We start from the raw sequence: 17,002 nt of genomic DNA on the forward strand, positions 1-17,002 counted from the left end.
CGCGGCTGCCAGGACCCCGCTCCTGCTCTGAACACAGCGGGACTGGTCGGCACGGCGGTTTGCTGGCTTTAATGAGGATGGTCTCGGTGCAGCGACGAGAGAACACGAATTATGGACCTGCTGAGCCAGGAAAGAGCCGGTGGTGGCCCGTGCTGGTGGAGACAGGCGTTCCTGAAGTCTCCCCGGAGCACTCAGCACCACATGTGATGTGCACGGAAGTGATCTGCACAGAGCAGATGTGCACAGAGCTGGAGACGTGCCTGGAGCAGATGTGCACAAGGCAGAGGTGCTCAGCTCCGTGGCCAGATCCTGTGTGCTCGAGACAACCACTGGGTCCTGGGAGAGACGCTGCCGAGCCCCGGCGCGGCAGGTCCAGAGCCTCATCCTGCCCGTCACAGCCACCGAGACGGGAACGAACTAGGGGAGCTTTGCTGAGCGTGCCAAGCTCAGACCAGCCAGGCAAACAGATCCACTTCGTCTTTATTGTGCCCTGCAGAAACGTCTCTGCTTCCTCCCCCGAAAGGGCTCTTGGGTGCCGCTCGTCACTTGGCAGCTACCCTGACGCTGGCGTACTCGGAGCAGGCTGCGCCGGCGCTCCGGCCGTGCCGCGGGGCCGCGGGCAGGGGCTGCAGGTCGGCGTAGTGGATGTCACCGTCCTCCTCGCCGCGTTGCTGCAGAAGCGCAGACAAATGGTGAATGCTGTCACCAGAAAAATCTGGCAAAAATCACCCCAACGGCAGGTTCGAGGCAGGACGGCGGTGCCGCGGCTGCGCAGACGGCCCCGCGCCGCGGTGCGGAGCGTCCCCGGGGCTGCGCGCAGGCGGCTGCTGCCCACCCAGCGCCCACCCTGGCCCCGAAGCCTTGCAGGACATCGGCACCCGTACCTGGCTGGGCAGACGCGAGGTCTCTGCATCCCGGACTGCACTGCTGGGGGGGAAGGACGGCCATTAGAGCTGCAGGAAGCCGGGTCCCCTCCCACCCCACTCGGCGCAGCCCCCCTCAACTCCCCTCCCGAATCTTCGCCCAATTCCGTGGCACGTGGCCGCACACGATGCCCATGCTGGAGGCAAAGGAGAGGGACAAGGAGCTGTCTGCGCCCCCAGCCCGGGCTCAGACACCGCAGTGAGGGGCTGCAGGGAGCTCCCCGCTGCCCACTCCCCGAGACGCGGGGAGAAGCGTTGCAGCACAGAGATGCACCTGTGAGTAAAGGGCCTTTTTTGGGGACAATTACTGCTCCAGAGGGAGAGGAAACCAGGACAAGGCAGGTAGATGAGGTTTGCTTGTCTCGCGGTGCAGAAGGAAGAGGCGGTGGGTACGAACCTGGGGGTGCTGGGGGTCCCTGCACAGCACTGCAGAGGGGTGGGCGAGGAGCTGCCTGTGGCCGCCGGCCCGGCCGGACGCTGGCTCTCTGCCTTGCCTCTGCGCTTCCTCCTGTACATGCAAAGGGCGACCAAGAGGCCGAGGAGGAGGAGGAAGCAGAGCACTACAGCTGCAGCCACCATGCCAGGTACCAGGCTTGACCCTGCGGGGATACAAGGCGGAGCGGGGAGAGGGTGGTGGGCGCGGGGCAGCGCAGGACCCTGCCACGGGCCATGGGACAGGGTCCTGGAGAGCAGCATCCTGCTGGGCTGCACTCACCTTGCAGGGACACCTCCGTGCCCTTCCCACGCCGAAACACCTCATCAGCTCCAGTCAGCGACTTGTTGAACTTCACGCAGTAATAGGTGCCGGCATCCTCGGGCTGAACGTCCCTGAGGTGGATGCTGAAGTCTGTGTCGGACCCAGCCACCGCCCTCGTCACGCGGGGGAAGGAGCCCGTCTGCTCATAAACGGTTTCGTTGCCACTGCCCCAGCCCTTCAGCCACTTCACGGGGCCGGCGGGACCACGTCCGGACGTGGTGCAGGTCAGGGTGAGCGTCTGCCCCGCCGTCACCCACTCCTTGCCCTGGGGCTGGTGCAGCTCGAAGTCCTGAGTCCCCTGGGCACCCGCTCCTGGGCACAGTGACAGGAGGGCAGGGGCTGAGCGAGGGAGCGAGGCGAGGGCTTGCTCCACTCACCCCGAGCGGCGCGGGCAGAGCGGCCCCAGCTCGCTCCCAGTTTGCGGCAGCTCAGCTGAGAAACAGCCCTGGATACGGCAGAGACCAGGCGCTGGGAGCGGCAGAAGCCGGGTTAAAAAATGAAAACGGGGCAAATTTGCATGCCCCGTCGTGCCGTTAACAGGAGGCGCAGCGGGCGCTGGGAGTGCGGAGAGGCACAGAGGGAGCCGAGGGGAATTCCTGGCAGGAAAAACTCCCGAGTGCTGTTAAACATTAACGCCCCAACTCCACGCAACAGCAGCCAGGGTTACGGGGGCTCTGCCAGGAAGCGGGGTTCACGGCCCGGGCCCGCGCGCAGCCGGCCAAGAGCTGCCCCTGAGCGGGGATGTGCAGCCCCGGGGCCAAACGTGACCCCAAAACCCTCCTGCCCCACAGTCCCCTGCCACCTCTGGCACCGGCTCAGTGGGGCTTGGCTCTTCCCATCCCGGGGCTCAGCGCTGCCCATCCCGGGGGGCTCGGCTCTGCCCATCCTGTGTCTCGGTGCTCCACATCTCGGGGTCTCAGCACAGCCCATCCCGGGGTCTCAGCTCTCCCCACTCTGGGTCTAGGCTCTCCCCACCCCGGGGTCTCAGCTCTCCCCACTCTGGGTCTAGGCTCTGCCCACCTCGGGGTCTCAGCTCTGCCCACTCTGGGTCTAGGCTCTCCCCACCCCGGGGTCTCAGCTCTCCCCACTCTGGGTCTAGGCTCTGCCCGTCCTGGGGTCTCAGTTCTGCCTGTCTCGGGGTCCTGGCGCTGCCTGTCCTGGAGTCTCAGCACTCCCCACCCTGGGGTCTCGGCACTCCCCACCCCGGGGTCCCAGCTCTCTCTGACCCCAGGGTCCCGGGTCTCCCCACCCCATGGTCTCGGCTCTCCTCACCCCAAGGTCTCGGCTCTCCCCACCCGGGGGTCTCAGCTCTCTCCGACCTGGGGGTCCCGGCTCTCCCCATCCCGGGGTCCCGGCTCTCAGCACCCCGGGGTCTCAGCTCTCTCCGACCTGGGGGTCCCGGCGCTGCCCGTCCCGAGGTCTTGGCTCTGCCTTTCCCGGGGTCCCGGCTCTCCCCACCCTGAGGTCCCGGCGCTGCCCACCGCTCCCGCCCAGCCCCCGGCAGCCCCGCGCAGCCCCCAGAGGTGGTCGGAGGAGGAAAGCCCCCCCCCACCGCCCCCCCGGGGCTCCTCTCTCTGCCGGGCTCCGCTGCGGCGGCCGGGCCCCCCCCGCCGTCCCGGACCGGGCAGCAGCGGCGGGGCCGGGAAGCGGGAGAGCTGGCGGGGAAGCCAGCCCCGCACTCACCGCAGAGCCGCAGCCAGCAGAGACCGAGCTGCCCGAGCAGGAGCCGAGCCCCCGCGGCGACGAACCGAGCCATGGACCCCCCTTCCCCGCCCTGGGCGCCGGGAGAAGGGGAAGGAGAAGCCGCGCAGGAAATGGAGGCGAGAGCCGGGCTGTTAACGCTTGGGTGACTGGCCCGGGGTGGGCGGGGGGCTCAGCCCCCGGCTGGGACCCTCCGGCTCTGCGAGGGGCTCAGCCTTCCCCCCCTCTGGGGCTGGGGGCTCAGGGGAAGCCCAGCCTGTGCCCCAGTCGTGGCGGGGCGGGTTGGGTGCCCCCCAAAACCCTGGGGTGCCAGCCACGGGCAGCGTGCTGGATCGGGGCCCCTCTCGCTGGCCGCCCGGTGCCGGTGGGAATCCTCCTACGACATGTCCAGCACCGTGACGGTGACGCTGCAGGGGTCCAACGTCCGGCTCCCGTGGGGCTGGGGGTCGCGGGGCAGGGACGGGGCAGCCTGTGGGCAGCAGAGCCGGGGGACGCCGGGCACCAGGAGCTGCCTCTCTTCCCAGTTTCCCCCAGTGTCCGCGTGGTCGCTGAGCCGTCGAGCCCCGTTGTGCTGAACAAGACCGTGAACTTCACCTGCCACGTGACGGGGTTTTACCCGGGAGATGTGGCCGTCACCTGGCTGGAGAACGGGACGGAGCTGAAGGTGGAGAGCATCCCCCGGCCGGTGGAGACCCCGCGGGGCTTGTTCGAGCTGAGGAGCCTGGTGGAGGTGCAAGCGACGGAGGAGAAGGCCGGGGCCGTGTTCACCTGCCGCGTGGTGCACGATGGCCAGGACCCCATCAGCGGGACGGCCGTCCTGCGGGTCACTGCCCCAGGCGGGGGGACACAGAGCCACCAGTCCCAGCCAGGTAATGGTGCGGGAGAGCTGCTGGGCTCCGGTGCTGGCGGGGGGCTGCGGGACGCCTGTCCTCGAGCCCTGGCCGCTCATGTCCCCTGTCCCCACCACAGGTGTGAGGCTCCTGTCCAGCCCTGGCTTGTGGCTTGGCATCCTGCTGGAGAAGGGGCTCCTGGGCGGCCTCCTCCTCTTCCTCTTCAAGCGCGGGAGGGCATGAGGAGGGAAATGCTGGTGCTGCTGCCCTGTCCTGCTCTATGTTGGCCTCCGGGTCCTCAGGCCATGGCGCCGGGATTGGGTCCTGGGGCTTGGTCACCGCCAGCTTTGCTTCGTGTTCCTGGAAATATAGGGGCCGGGATGCACAGGCTGCCCTGGGCTGGGTGCTGCCCACCCCCGGGGTCTCAGTGCTGCCCGTTCCAGGGTCTCGGCACAGCCCGTCCCGGCGTCTCGGTGCTGCCCATGCCGGGCTCTCAGCGCTGCCTACCCTGGGTCCCGGCTCTCTCCACCCTGGGGTCCCAGCTCTTTCCACCCCGCAGTCTCGGCTCTGCCCATCCCGGGGTCTCGTCTCTGCCCATCCCAAGCAGGAGCCGAGCCCCGGCGGCAACGAACCGAGCCATTGGCACCTTCCCCATTCTTGGGTGCCCGGAGAAGTGGAAGGAGAAGCCGGGCAGGAAACGGAGGCGAGAGCCGGGCTGTTAACACTTTGGGTGCCTGGCCAGGGCGGGCAGGGGGCTCACCCCCCGGCTGGGACCCTCCAGCTCTGCGAGGGGCTCAGCCTTTCCCCCCCCCCGGGGCTGGGGCTCAGGGGAAGCCCAGCCTGTGCCCCAGTTGTGGCGGGGCGGATTGGGTGCCCCCCGAAACCCTGGGGTGCGGGGCCGCGGGCAGCGTGCTGGATCGGGGCCCCTCTCGCTGGCTGCCCGGTGCCAGTGGCCCAGGGCTGCGGGGCGAGCAGGACTGGTGTCACTGGGAAGGACCAGCCCCGGGGGGTCAGATGGCCCGAGCGCCGGGGGAACCGCGGGGACTTGTGCAAGGGGTCCGTGGAGGAATTGGGCCGGCAGCGAGCCCCTTCCTTCCCCTTTGCCGGGAGAGAGCTCAGCGCCGCGTGAGCCGAGCGGAGCCGTCGGGGAGGGGGACGAGGGAATGGCCATGGCTGCGGCAGTGCGGGTGCTGCCGATCGCCGGCCTGATGCTGCTCCTGCTCCGGAGACCCCCGGGTGAGTGGGGGCCCCGCAGAGCCCCAGCGCCTTTCCCATGGCACGCTCCCCTGCCGGTGTCTGGGGCTCTTCTCTCCCTTCACCACCTCCCTTCCAGCTTGCTTTTGTCCCCAGCCAAAGGGCTGGTTTTACTCCAGCACGTCCCGGGGGCCGCGGGCCCTCCCCGACCCGCAGACCCCAGCAGTGCCAGCTGCCGGGGGGTGAGGGATGGGGACATCTCTCTGTCCCCGCTCTGGGCCCGGGGCCGGGGGGCTGGCGATGCCCCGTGCTGTGCCCTGGGTCCGGGCCCCCACGTCAGCCCCAAACCCTCCTGTCGCTGTGCCCAGGAGCGGGTGCCCAGGCGGGTCAGGACTTCAAGGTGCAGCAGCCCCAGGACACGGTGTCGGTGACGGCGGGGCAGACGCTCAACCTGACCTGCATCGTATCCGAACGCGGTCCCCCTGGCCCCGTGAAGTGGCTGAAGGGCTGGGGCAGTGGCAACGAGACCGTTTATGAGCAGAAGAGCTCCTTCCCCCGCGTGACGAGGGCAGTGTTTGAGTCCAACACAGACTTCAGCATCCACCTCAGGGACGTTCAGCCCGAGGATGCTGGCACCTATTACTGCGTGAAGTTCAGCAAATCGCTGACTGGAGCTGATGAGGTGTTTCGGCGTGGGAAGGGCACGGAGGTGTCCGTACACGGTGAGTGGGGCTCCCAGAGCAGCTCCCGGCGCGACCCAGCCCAGCCGGGTGCAGCCCCCGGCACAGCCCAGTCCATCCCAGTCCATCCCAGCCTGGTGGGCTCCACTCGGGGCAAGCAGGGATGGGGAAGGGGTCGGGTGCTGGCCCTGGGAGAGGGTCCCGTGGGCTGTCCCTGGGCACATCCACGTCCCTGTGGGAGACCCTGGGCCAGGCGGGGGTGGCAGAGCCCGGTCTGACGGCCCCACGCTTCTCCCTGCAGCCAAACCCACCCCGCCGGTCGTGTCCGGGCCCGGCCGCAGAGCGGGGCCGGGGACATCGGTGTCTTTCACCTGCACGGCCGGAGGGTTCTTCCCCAAAGACATCGGCGTGAAATGGTTCAAGGACGAGGCCCTGATCTCGGCTCAGCCGCCCCAGGTCACCCCTGGGCAGACGGAATCCTCCTACGACATGTCCAGCACCGTGACGGTGACGCTGCAGGAGTCCGACGTCCGCTCGCGGCTGGCCTGCGAGGTGCAGCACCCCACGCTGACGGCCCCGCTGAGGGGGGGGTACCAGCTCAGCAAAGCCCTGCGAGGTGAGGGCTGGGGGTGTCCGGCTCCCGTGGGGCTGGGGGTCGCGGGGCAGGGACGGGGCAGCCTGTGGGCAGCAGAGCCGGGGGACGCCGGGCACCAGGAGCTGCCTCTCTTCCCAGTTTCCCCCAGTGTCCGCGTGGTCGCTGAGCCGTCGAGCCCCGTTGTGCTGAACAAGACCGTGAACTTCACCTGCCACGTGACGGGGTTTTACCCGGGAGATGTGGCCGTCACCTGGCTGGAGAACGGGACGGAGCTGAAGGTGGAGAGCATCCCCCGGCCGGTGGAGACCCCGCGGGGCTTGTTCGAGCTGAGGAGCCTGGTGGAGGTGCAAGCGACGGAGGAGAAGGCCGGGGCCGTGTTCACCTGCCGCGTGGTGCACGATGGCCAGGACCCCATCAGCGGGACGGCCGTCCTGCGGGTCACTGCCCCAGGCGGGGGGACACAGAGCCACCAGTCCCAGCCAGGTAATGGTGCGGGAGAGCTGCTGGGCTCCGGTGCTGGCGGGGGCCTGCAGGACGCCTGTCCTCGAGCCCCGGCCGCTCACATCCCCTGTCCCCACCACAGGTGTGAGGCTCCTGTCCAGCCCCGGCTTGTGGCTTGGCATCCTGCTGGAGAAGGGGCTCCTGGGCGGCCTCCTCCTCTTCCTCTTCAAGCGCGGGAGGGCATGAGGAGGGAAACGCTGGCGCTGCTGCCCTGTCCTGCTCCGTGTCAGCCTCCAGGTCCTCGGGTCACGGTGCCAGGAGCGTGTCCTGGGGCTTGGTCACCGCCAGCTTTGCTTCGTGTTCCTGGAAATAAAGGGGCCGGGATGCAGAGGCTGCCCTGGGCTGGGTGCTGCCCATCCCGGGCTCTCAGCACAGCCCGTCCCGGCGTCTCGGTGCTGCCCATGCCGGTGTCTCGGTGCTGCCCATGCCGGGGTCTCGGTGCTGCCTACCCCGGGGTCTCGGTGCTGCCCACCCCGGGGTCTCGGCTCTGCCCACCCCGGGGTCTCGGCTCTGCTCACCCCGGGACTCGGCGCATGGCACCGCCATGCCGCCAGAGGCCGCTGTGAGCGCGGCGTGTCGATGCGCGCCGCTGGGGGATGTTTCCGCCCGGGAGCCTTTGACAGCGCACAGGCGGCGGGGCGGGGCGGGGCTGGCGTGGGGGGCCGGCGGGTTTTGGGCGCTGCACCGCGGCAAGATGGCGGACAGGGAGGAGGCGTTGAGGGAGTTCGTGGCCGTGACCGGCGTCGAGGAGGAGCGAGCGCGCTTCTTCCTGGAGTCGGCCGGTTGGGACCTCCAGGTAGCTCCGCCGCTGCCCCGCCTCCCTCCGCCCTCCTCGTCGCCGGCTCGGCCCGCTGAGGCGGGGGGGGGGGGGGCTCGGCGGCGGGGGCGCGCCCGAGGCCACGCAGGCCGTGGCGGGGGTGCGGGGAGCGCTGGGCCGGGAGCTCGGTCTCCTGCGGGCTCCGGCCTCGCCCGGCGGCCGCCCCCCAGTTCCCGGTCCGTCGCCGGGCTGCCAGGGTCGGGCTCAGGCGGGGACCGAAAGCCCGTCCTGGTTCTGTCGTTAATTTGAGCATCGCTCGTTCCCAGCGCGGGGCGAGGGACCGGGGGGTGCTGGGTTTGGGGTCGCGGGGTTTTCCTTGGAGGCTGGCGAGGCTGTTCGTCCCGCTCCTGACCCACTCCTGTTGCCATCGCCCCAGTGTGACCCGGCTGTGCCAAGGGCCGAGCCTGCTCGCCAGCATCACGGAAGCAGCCGCTTCACGCCGGTCATTTTGGCGTAACCCCGTGTCGAAATACTGCAGTGTGAGGGCCTGAGGCCGGGGAGGTTGTGCCGGCATGCCTGTAGCGCCGTGTCTCCTGCCACAACAAAGCCAAACGCGAGGAGCTGGCAAAGCCTGGTCTTTGCGAGGGCCTCCGAGGGGGAGGTGACCCCAGATGCCGTTAGCGTTGAAGTGCCTTCAGAGGTCCGATGGGACAGAAGCTTCGGCTGCGTGATCTGTGGTTGGTTTTTTCCGTTGTTGTGGGGTGTTTGCTCTCATCCTGAAAAGCTCCTGCGTTGTTCCTTTCCAGATTGCGCTTGCCAGTTTCTACGAGGACGGGGGAGACGAGGACATTCTGACCCTTCCCCAGCCGACGCCCAGCTCTATATCCAGAGGCACTGCAGCCAGGTGAGCAGGCAGCTTCCGCTCAGGCCGCTCTCTTTATCGGCAGCTTCTCACCCGACAGCGACAACTATTTATGCAGAAACGCAAGCTGTACCTGAAGCATTGATGTAATTTTCAGGAGAAATAGCTCTGTGTTTAGATCTGCTGCACCTCATATGGCTCTAGAAACTGTGAAAACATCAGCGTTTGTACATCGCAAGCGCAGGAGTTATTGCACAGCTAATCCAAAGATCGGTTAGGACAGCCTGCCTCATTGCTCGGGAGAAACGTGATTTGTCGTGTGAGGTTAGAAGACAGTTGGTTGGTGACGCTTTCATCGGAGCAGATTGACATCAGGAAAGCTACTTTCTAATTTTGCATGACGCCTGATCGGGTAAATTTCACCGAATCCCAGCGTGGCAGGGGTTGGCAGGGACCTCTGGGGGTCACCCAGCCCAACCCCCTGCCCAAGCAGGGTCACCCAGAGCAGGCTGCACAGCACCGCGGCCAGGCGGGGCTGGAATATCTCCAGAGAAGGAGACTCCACAGCCTCCCTGGGCAGCCTGGGCCAGGGCTCCGTCACCCTCAGAGGGAAGAAGTTCTTCCTCGGGTTCAGCTGGAGCTTCCTCTGCTTCAGTTTGTGCCCGTTGCTCCTTGTCCTGTCGCTGGGCACCACTGGAAAGAGTCTGGCCCCGTCCTCCTGAACCCCACCCTGCAGATATTTAGAGGCATTTATAAGGTCCCCTCTCAGCTTTCTCTTTTCCAGGCTAAAAATTTGATCATTTTGCAAGAATTTAATTTTGCCTTACCAAATCCCTGTGCAGTAGGGAAACACTATCCAGTTTTAAAGAGAAGGGTTTACAGGCTGTGTCTTGAAGGAAAGGTGCTCTCAGTTCAGGCTTTGGTGAATAAAGTCCGTACTGCGGAAGAACCCTGGTTCAGTTTGGGTCGCAGGTAGCAGCCTCCGCAGAAACAGCAAGAGGGGAAGGACGGGGAGGCTGGGCTGGGGCCTGGAGGAGAGAACTGTGCTCGGGCAGGTTTGGAAGCAGCTCTTTGAAAGAGCCAACAAGATCCAGTGTGCGAGCGAGGAAGCGACTGAAGACTGGCGGCTTTTGCTGTGTCTGCAGCCGCCGTCTGAGCCTCTGCCAGCGCGCCCGCCCTGGCTGTCTGGGGGGTGGTTGGCAGAGAGGTCCACAAGCTGGGTTCGCTGCTTGGTTACACCAGCACTGACCTGTCACTTCGCAGGGTCATGGATCAGGCCCTAAAAGTGGAACAGAGTCAGCCTAACTGCTGTGTTTGGGAGCTTCTGCTTGGATGGTTGGAATGTGTCATGAGGGTGACGTCCTTCTCCGATTGCCTTTTGCAGTGACCATAGAGTAACATCGTTTAGAGATCTCGTCCATGCGCAGGAGGATGATGATGAAGAGGAGGAGGGACAGCGGTAAGTTTTCTGTTAAAAGACTTAAAACCTGTGTGTGTGTCGCTGCCCTTTTGTGATGGCTTGCCACTTGTCCACAGGTTGTTTTAAAAAGCAGATTTAAGTCAATACAAAATTGCTGTAGTCATAAACCTCCAGTTTGGTGTGGAAAGGTTGGTCAGTGCAAAGTCTGTGCGCAAGCACGCGCTCAGCAGTGCTGTGTAAACACCGGTTTTCATCGCTGAATCGTGCTGTGGAGAGAAAGCCTGAGGCAGGTTGTGGAAGCCCTAGGTAGAGAATAGAAAAAGGCCCAGATCGTCAAGTTTGTGTCTGTAGAGAACGGAAATGTGGGAATAATGCAGGGATTGGTTTTCTTTCTGCTTGCTTTTTTGTTTTGTGGTTGGTTTTTTTTCTTTTGGTTGGGGTTTTTGGGTGGTGGTGTTTTTGTTTGAAGTCCTGCTGAAGGGTAATGTAGGTCCCCTTTCCAGTGGGAACATGGAGTATTAGTGGGAAAGTCATTTACGTTGTCAGCTGTAAGCAGTTAAATACCCTTAAGGTTAACAGGCAAGGTAAATTGAATGGAACTGATGTGTCTCAAGGTGCCTCAGTGTAGGTATGCTGCATGGTCTTCTGCAGGCAGATGTGAGCTTGCTCTGTATGGGTCACGAGCCATCTGGAAGCTAATGAACCCAATCTTCCAGAAGTGCTTAATTGCACTTCACTGACTGTGCAGTCAGTGCTTCCAGCTCAGATCCGTCCTGTGACCTTTCGGTGTGGCGTGAGCGTGGGCCTTCCCTCAAAACACCCGCCAGACGTTGCCCATCGTCCGTCTGCCGGGCCAGAGACTTGCTGGCAGTCTTGTTCAGCCTGGTGACACAGCTGGTACCAGCGTTTGAAACTGAGCCTTGCCAGTCTGGACCATTTCTCTTGTGAGGTCTGAGAGAGTTACTATCACTTGATTGCGTTGATCAATGGATAATTTTTACAGTGACTGACCTAAAACCAAAGTCTCTGCAGCGCAGGAACTTGTAGGTGGCTACAGTAGAGATACACTGGTAGTAGCTAATACTTGTAGCTCCAAGCTGTTTCGTTAGGTCGTACAAAAACAAACTGAATCCTGGTGTAAAGCTGCTGGGTCCTGTCACATGTGTCTCCGGGGGAAGCAGCGCTCCAGTCTTACCAGAAGCCGTGTGCTTTCTGTTAGGTTTTATGCCGGCGGCTCAGAGAGGAGCGGACAGCAGATCGTTGGTCCTCCGAGGAAGAAGAGTCCCAATGAGCTGGTGGAGGATCTGTTCAAAGGAGCAAAGGAGCACGGTGCGGTGGCGGTTGATCGGACGGCCAAGAGCGGTGGCGAGACTAGCAAGCCTAAGGTGAGGAGTGACGAGTTCTTCCTCCTTCTGTTCCCTGTCTCGGTTGTCACCTGTGTGTGGCTCCCACCGTGCCAGCTGTTTGGTACTGTGGAGTCCAGAATGATCTCAAAAGGACAGCGAAGTCTGGACTCCTTCCTTGGTGCAGCTTTAGTTCGTGTGTCACAGTGGCAAGAAAAGCCACTTTCTGGTGCCGTATTTGTTAACTTGTTCGTGCTGGTGACTGCACCTGCAGCACAACAGATGTTGCTGACGCCACGAAGCCCCCCTCTTCGTCCGTAACGGCGTTGGGGAAAGGGAGGCAAGCTGCCTTGGGTTGGTGTCATGCCGTAACCTCTTTGCCTGCCCCTCTCTCTTACAGCCTTTCGCAGGGGGAGGGTATCGCCTCGGGGCTACTCCAGAGGAGGAGTCTGCCTATGTGGCAGGAGAGAGGAGACAGAACTCTGCTCAGGATGTGAGTATCTCTGTTCTGTTTTGTAGATGTCACCCGAGGGATTTCTCTGCTATAGCTGCACAGCTTGTGAGCTCAGAGAGTTATAAAACTTGATAGAAATTCAAGAGGACAGAAGTATGGTAAATCCTGCTTCTCGTGGGATTTCTGGTTAGAAAATTATAGATGCCTGGGTCTTGGGTAAGCAGTTTCCTGATGAACTTTTAATTAAGAATCTGAGTGTGCCTTAGAAGTGCGGATTGTGAGAAACAGGGTGCAAAGAGCCCTGGGCGATTACCGCTTCTTTATCCGTTGAAGAGATGTGGAGCTAACAGCATCAATGCAAGATCCTCTCGTGCTTGCTTTGTGAGCAAATACCCTTCTAGGCCTTGGTGCGGGCTTGGTTTGGGCTCCTTGCCTAGCACACTCTTGGCTCTTCAGCCGTACTTATCAAAAAGGCGTCTGCGGTGCCACCTTCTAGGAACTGGTGCATGACCATTACCTCGCCAGTGCCGTGGGTTTTTTCCCCTCAACCCAGAGGAACCTGGCTGGAATGTTTTCCGCCCCTGGAAATTCCTCTGCCAGTCAGGAACTTTTCACTTTGCGTCCAGTTGTTGTTCTTCCTAAGGTGCTTCAGTGAGGCTGACTGTTGTTGGGGGCTGCTGCAGGTGCATGTTGTCCTGAAGCTCTGGAAGAGTGGATTCAGCCTGGACAGCGGAGAGCTGAGGAGCTACCAGGATCCATCCAATGCCCAGTTCCTTGATGATATCCGCAGGGGGTATGTAGCAGAGGGGAGAGAAAGAATAGCTGTTTTCTGAAACACAAACATTGTGGGATTCAGGATGCTGCATCAGTGGCACATTTCACCTGAGCTTTCTTACAAGAGCTAGATTCTTAATATGGAAACGATGGGAGGGCAGACGTGAACATTTACTTCAGATAAATGGGATGTGGCCTTGGTTTGCGTGGGGCCTTGAAGGTTTGAAGTGAACAAATAGACTTTCATATTTGGGCTGAGAATTTCTAATGCATCATGTCAGTCCAGGTGAGGGTCAGGGAAAAGCAACCTTTAATTTGTGGCTGTTAGTGGGGAGGTGTGCATCTGCCCTGTTAATTAAGCAAGAGCTCACTGCGATTCCTGAAATTCCAGAGGTCTGCGGCCGGCACTTTTTCTCCACACTTTCCTAACTTGCTTCTTCAGGCAGCTGCCTTAGGATGCTCTCTTTGCAGGGAAGTCCCAGCAGAGCTGCGCAGGTTAGCACGAGGCGGGCAAGTGAACCTGGATATGGAGGATCACCGCGATGAGGAGTATGTGAAACCTAAAAGTGTCTTCAAAGCTTTTACTGGAGAAGGACAGAAGCTGGGCAGGTGAGGAGACGGCAGTGCTGCTTTGCTACGCGTGTGATGTGAGACGGTCACTCGAGAGTTTTGCTAGGTTGAGCCTTTTGATTCATCTTTCTGAAGAAAAGGCACTCGGTGCTTGTGGTGTGGGAGCTGTTCCTCTAGGAGAGGAGATGAGGCTTGCTGGCCTGTCTCGAGAGATGGCTCAGCCTGTTGGTGGCAGGAGGCGGATCCCTGCTTTGGAACCACAGAATCACAGAATAGTAGAGGTTGGAAGGGACCTCTGTGGGTCACCCAGTCCAACCCCCTGCCGAAGCAGGGTCACCCAGAGCAGGCTGCACAGTACCTTGTCCAGGCGGGTCTTGAATATCTCCAGAGAAGGAGACTCCACAACCTCCCTGGGCAGCCTGGGCCAGGGCTCCGTCACCCTCAGAGGGAAGAAGTTCTTCCTCATGTTCAGACGGAACTTCCTGTGCCTCAGTTTGTGCCCATTGCCCCTTGTCCTGTCACTGGGCACCACTGAAAAGAGCTTGGCCCCATCCTCCTGACACCCACCCTTCAGATATTTGTAGGCATTTCTAAGGTCCCCTCGCAGCCTTCTCTTCTTCAGGCTGAAGAAGCCCAGCTCCCTCAGCCTCTCCTTGTAGGGGAAAACCACCACGGAATGTCACGCAGGAGCGGTGTGCCCAGGTTACCCTGCCCTGTTCCTGTGTGAAGACCCATGTCGTGGCGCTCCGAAGGGAGGTGGTAGGGGGGAAGTTACAGACAACTGCCTGCTGACTAGCTGACTCCTAAGTTCTCGCTTCCAGCTTGCGTTGGTGTCTCTTGGCCAGGAAGCCTGGTAGTTGGGCGCAGCGGGCGGTGAGCTCGCTGCCTGACTCCGGCACCCTGCAGCCAGGCGAGCCGTTGGGTTTTTAACAGCTCTCCCTGCGTCTCCCTGTTCTCAGCACTGCGCCCCAGGTGATGGGCACCAGCTCGCCAGCCCAGCAGGCAGAGAATGAAGCCAAAGCCAGTTCTGCCATCGCTATTGATGAGTCAGAGCCCATCACCAACATCCAAATCCGGCTCGCTGACGGTGGGCGACTGGTCCAGAAGTTTAACCACAACCACAGGTACAAATTCAACAGGAAACACGGGTTACTAACTGGGAGGGCCCGAGTGACACTGCAGACTGTGCACAGATGGAGCAGACGTTAAAATCCTGGCTAGCCTGCTCAAGGGAGCTCTGGGGTTGCTCTGTATAGGTGAAGAGGAATAAAATTATTGTGGGGTTGTAAGGCAGTCGTTAACTGTTGGAAGGATAGGATTTGCTTTCTGGATAGTGATACCTATTTTACATATATATATATAGACAGTGGCATCTCTCCTGAAGTCCTTCTCACTTCCCTGGTCTCGGAGAGTGTGGCAGTTTGTTTATACTCACTCCTCCAGTTTCTGTAAGAGAATCAAGCATGATGCAAAAAGTTACAAAAACCTTCTTCTGCGAGGGGGTGCATGAAATAGATCCAGTGTCGCTGTTGTGGCCGCTTCTGGGAGTGGAGATCATCTAGATGACGCCATGTGTGATGAGCTCAGTCACTGACGGCAGCTACTGCCAAGCAGTTTGTTAATCTGCTCATCCTGAAGGGTTCAGAAGCTCTCAATTCCAAACAGCCGCCTGATAACACAGATGTTCCAGTTGGGCAGTGTGAAAGAACATTGAGCTGGGAGTCTTTAACCTGTAAAGCAGCTTGTGTTACTTCACTAAATGGGAGCCTACGGGGGAGTAGCTTAGGTCAGAATTGTCTGGCTGTGGCCTCTGCTGGTAGCTGAAGAGCAAGAGCAGCGGCTGCAGGGTTGCATGCTCTGGAAAGGGTCACTTTTGGCTGTTGCCACGTGCTTTTACAGGCTGTTCAGTAACAGGCTCACCTTGCGTGTTTGATCCCTTGGCACAGGATCCGTGACATCCGGCTCTTCATAGTAGATGCTCGGCCAGCGATGGCTGCCACCAGCTTCGTCCTCATGACCACCTTCCCAAATAAAGAGCTGACTGATGAGAACCAAACCCTGAAGGAAGCCAACCTGCTCAACGCGGTCATTGTTCAGCGGTTGACATAAAGGAGCCCACCTCTCGCCACACGCCTGCCCGCAGTGCGCATGTGTCGTCTCGCCCTGTGCGTGCACCTCTGCCGTGCCACACAGGCTCACATCTGCTCGTAGCTCTGGGTTCTTAGGTCTTGGTTGGACTTTTTTCTCTTTAGTTGCATTTCCCATGGGGTGGTTGTTTTGGTTTTTTTTTTTTTGGTGATGATGATCAGTGGACTTTAAAATAAATAAACGAAATGAATCCGTTTTGAAAGGAGCTGCAGCCTATTGTGCCACAGATTCTCGCACGAGAGTTCAGTTACCTTTGTGGATTGTGTTACTGCGCTCTTTGGAGGGGAGGAAGAGGAGGGGGAGGGCAGCTCCCAGGGAGCAGTTTCTGTCCATGCCAATTGACTGCTCGTCACAATCTTTTTGCTCTCCCCTCTCCTCCAGGGACTGCTGCAAAGTACTCCCTTTATTGTCACACATTAAATATCAACTATACTAGAATGGGTGAGCCGGTTGTCAGGATCGTGGTTATGCTACTGCAGAAGCCTTGGGGGGGGAAGTCTTGGTGAAAGCTGTTGCTCAGTGTGGGGAAAACTCTTGGCGTGTGTGTGCGGGTGCAAGGTTTAACGCTTCTGGGTCTTTTCTGGAGAGAAAGTCCTGACTTTCCTTCCCTCAGGAGAACTCTTAGGGGTGTTCATTGCAGTACCCACCAGCTCTGCCAGTGCTTTCTCCGGCAGTGCAGACTGACTGCAGTTCTGATTTGCTGTGTTGCATTTCTCCGAGAAACCCAACTCGCTGCTGACTTTTTCTTTCCAGGAAGGCACAAAGCTGAATCAGCTCGAAGTGACTGTAAGTAAAAGGCAAACAGAATTTATCTTCCTGGAAAGCAAGTTTCGTTTTAAGAGATGAATTAGTGAGATGATGGAAACAGCTCAGGTGGAAAAACTGAAGGCTGTAGTACCCTTTGATTTATTTCCTCTCCTCTGCTGAGGACTCACATAGCTGAACACCTGGAATTCTCCAGCTTTGGTCTGTTCTGGCATTTGTGATTAGGGCTCAGGTCTCTGTATCTTTCTTTCCTTTGAACAGAATCCCACGTGTGAGTTCGTTACGCCTAGGCATGAGGGACTGGCAGTGCTGGTGTGGCATCAGGCGTAGGAGTTGCCATCTACTGCTGTGCCACCGCGCTTTGCACCGACCCGCAGCACGCTTGCTGTCCTAGCGCTGGGCTTCGGGGCAGGACGTGGAGCTGTGCCGAGCCGTGGGCCTCCAGCTAACCGGGAGCTGCGCCGCAGCCGGCGGTACCGCTTTGCCAGGGGCTGGATCGCTGCCGTGCGAAGGGCTGGAGCGTGCCGTCCGCTTTCTGCCGTAGTCACGCTGGGGACTGCGTTCTAAGTCCACCTCCTCAGCGCTCTGAAGCTTCCAGGTCCTCACCTCGGAGCAAACTCTAGGGACGAGAGGCGCCGGCTCCGGGAGGGCCAGCAGGTTGGGCAGGTTCAGCACGAGAAACTCGCTTGGCTGCCTGTGTTAATACAAAACTGCAGGAGCAGGTAGCA

The 17,002-nt window shown here is 60.9% G+C and overlaps 3 protein-coding genes across 5 annotated transcripts; 2 read left to right on the forward strand and 1 right to left on the reverse strand.

Annotated features, from left to right (window-relative positions):
- Nucleotides 1-53: 53 nt before the first annotated feature.
- Nucleotides 54-3,524, reverse strand: LOC142363576 (tyrosine-protein phosphatase non-receptor type substrate 1-like). Of its 2 annotated transcripts, none has more exons than XM_075439030.1 (5): nt 3,364-3,524; nt 1,639-1,992; nt 1,321-1,522; nt 885-927; nt 54-671 (listed from the first exon to the last, which is right to left on the reverse strand). In XM_075439030.1, the coding sequence occupies exons 1-5, from the start codon at nt 3,434-3,436 to the stop codon at nt 543-545; spliced, it is 801 nt and encodes a 266-aa protein (XP_075295145.1). In that variant the 5' UTR covers nt 3,437-3,524; the 3' UTR covers nt 54-542. The 2 variants fall into 2 exon arrangements, with proteins under 2 accessions (XP_075295145.1, XP_075295146.1); XM_075439031.1 differs by having other exon boundaries at nt 885-924; nt 3,364-3,522.
- A 929-nt stretch (nt 3,525-4,453) lies between these two features.
- On the forward strand, nt 4,454-7,831 carry LOC142363574 (tyrosine-protein phosphatase non-receptor type substrate 1-like). 2 transcript variants are annotated; one of them, XM_075439027.1, is made up of 5 exons: nt 4,454-5,447; nt 5,774-6,127; nt 6,387-6,701; nt 6,819-7,163; nt 7,264-7,828. In XM_075439027.1, exons 1-5 carry the CDS (start codon nt 5,375-5,377, stop codon nt 7,365-7,367), a joined length of 1,191 nt encoding a protein of 396 aa, XP_075295142.1. In that variant the 5' UTR covers nt 4,454-5,374; the 3' UTR covers nt 7,368-7,828. The 2 variants fall into 2 exon arrangements, with proteins under 2 accessions (XP_075295142.1, XP_075295141.1); XM_075439026.1 differs by having other exon boundaries at nt 5,400-6,127; nt 7,264-7,831.
- Nucleotides 7,832-7,839: 8 nt separating this feature from the next.
- On the forward strand, nt 7,840-15,947 carry NSFL1C (NSFL1 cofactor). Its single transcript, XM_075439028.1, has 9 exons — nt 7,840-7,977; nt 8,745-8,842; nt 10,185-10,259; nt 11,440-11,605; nt 11,964-12,056; nt 12,701-12,810; nt 13,263-13,400; nt 14,321-14,485; nt 15,308-15,947. The coding sequence occupies exons 1-9, from the start codon at nt 7,876-7,878 to the stop codon at nt 15,468-15,470; spliced, it is 1,110 nt and encodes a 369-aa protein (XP_075295143.1). The 5' UTR covers nt 7,840-7,875; the 3' UTR covers nt 15,471-15,947.
- Nucleotides 15,948-17,002: the final 1,055 nt, after the last annotated feature.

This window comes from Opisthocomus hoazin, chromosome 18, assembly GCF_030867145.1.
Source record: "Opisthocomus hoazin isolate bOpiHoa1 chromosome 18, bOpiHoa1.hap1, whole genome shotgun sequence".
Taxonomy (NCBI): domain Eukaryota; kingdom Metazoa; phylum Chordata; class Aves; order Opisthocomiformes; family Opisthocomidae; genus Opisthocomus; species Opisthocomus hoazin.

Bases quoted from the DNA above. Each gene is read 5' to 3' on its own strand.
- NSFL1C (XM_075439028.1), top strand. From the start codon at position 7,876: ATGGCGGACAGGGAGGAGGCGTTGAGGGAGTTCGTGGCCGTGACCGGC. The intron at 10,260-11,439 runs GTAAGTTTTCTG...GCTTTCTGTTAG, and splicing joins GAAGAGGAGGAGGGACAGCG to GTTTTATGCCGGCGGCTCAG. The intron at 14,486-15,307 runs GTACAAATTCAA...CCCTTGGCACAG, and splicing joins AAGTTTAACCACAACCACAG to GATCCGTGACATCCGGCTCT.
- LOC142363576 (XM_075439030.1), bottom strand. From the start codon at position 3,436: ATGGCTCGGTTCGTCGCCGCGGGGGCTCGGCTCCTGCTCGGGCAGCTC. The intron at 1,993-3,363 runs GTGAGTGCGGGG...CACTGTGCCCAG, and splicing joins CTGCTGGCTGCGGCTCTGCG to GAGCGGGTGCCCAGGGGACT. The intron at 1,523-1,638 runs GTGAGTGCAGCC...GTATCCCCGCAG, and splicing joins CACGGAGGTGTCCCTGCAAG to GGTCAAGCCTGGTACCTGGC.
- LOC142363574 (XM_075439026.1), top strand. From the start codon at position 5,485: ATGGCACGCTCCCCTGCCGGTGTCTGGGGCTCTTCTCTCCCTTCACCA. The intron at 6,128-6,386 runs GTGAGTGGGGCT...TTCTCCCTGCAG, and splicing joins CACGGAGGTGTCCGTACACG to CCAAACCCACCCCGCCGGTC. The intron at 6,702-6,818 runs GTGAGGGCTGGG...CTCTCTTCCCAG, and splicing joins GCTCAGCAAAGCCCTGCGAG to TTTCCCCCAGTGTCCGCGTG.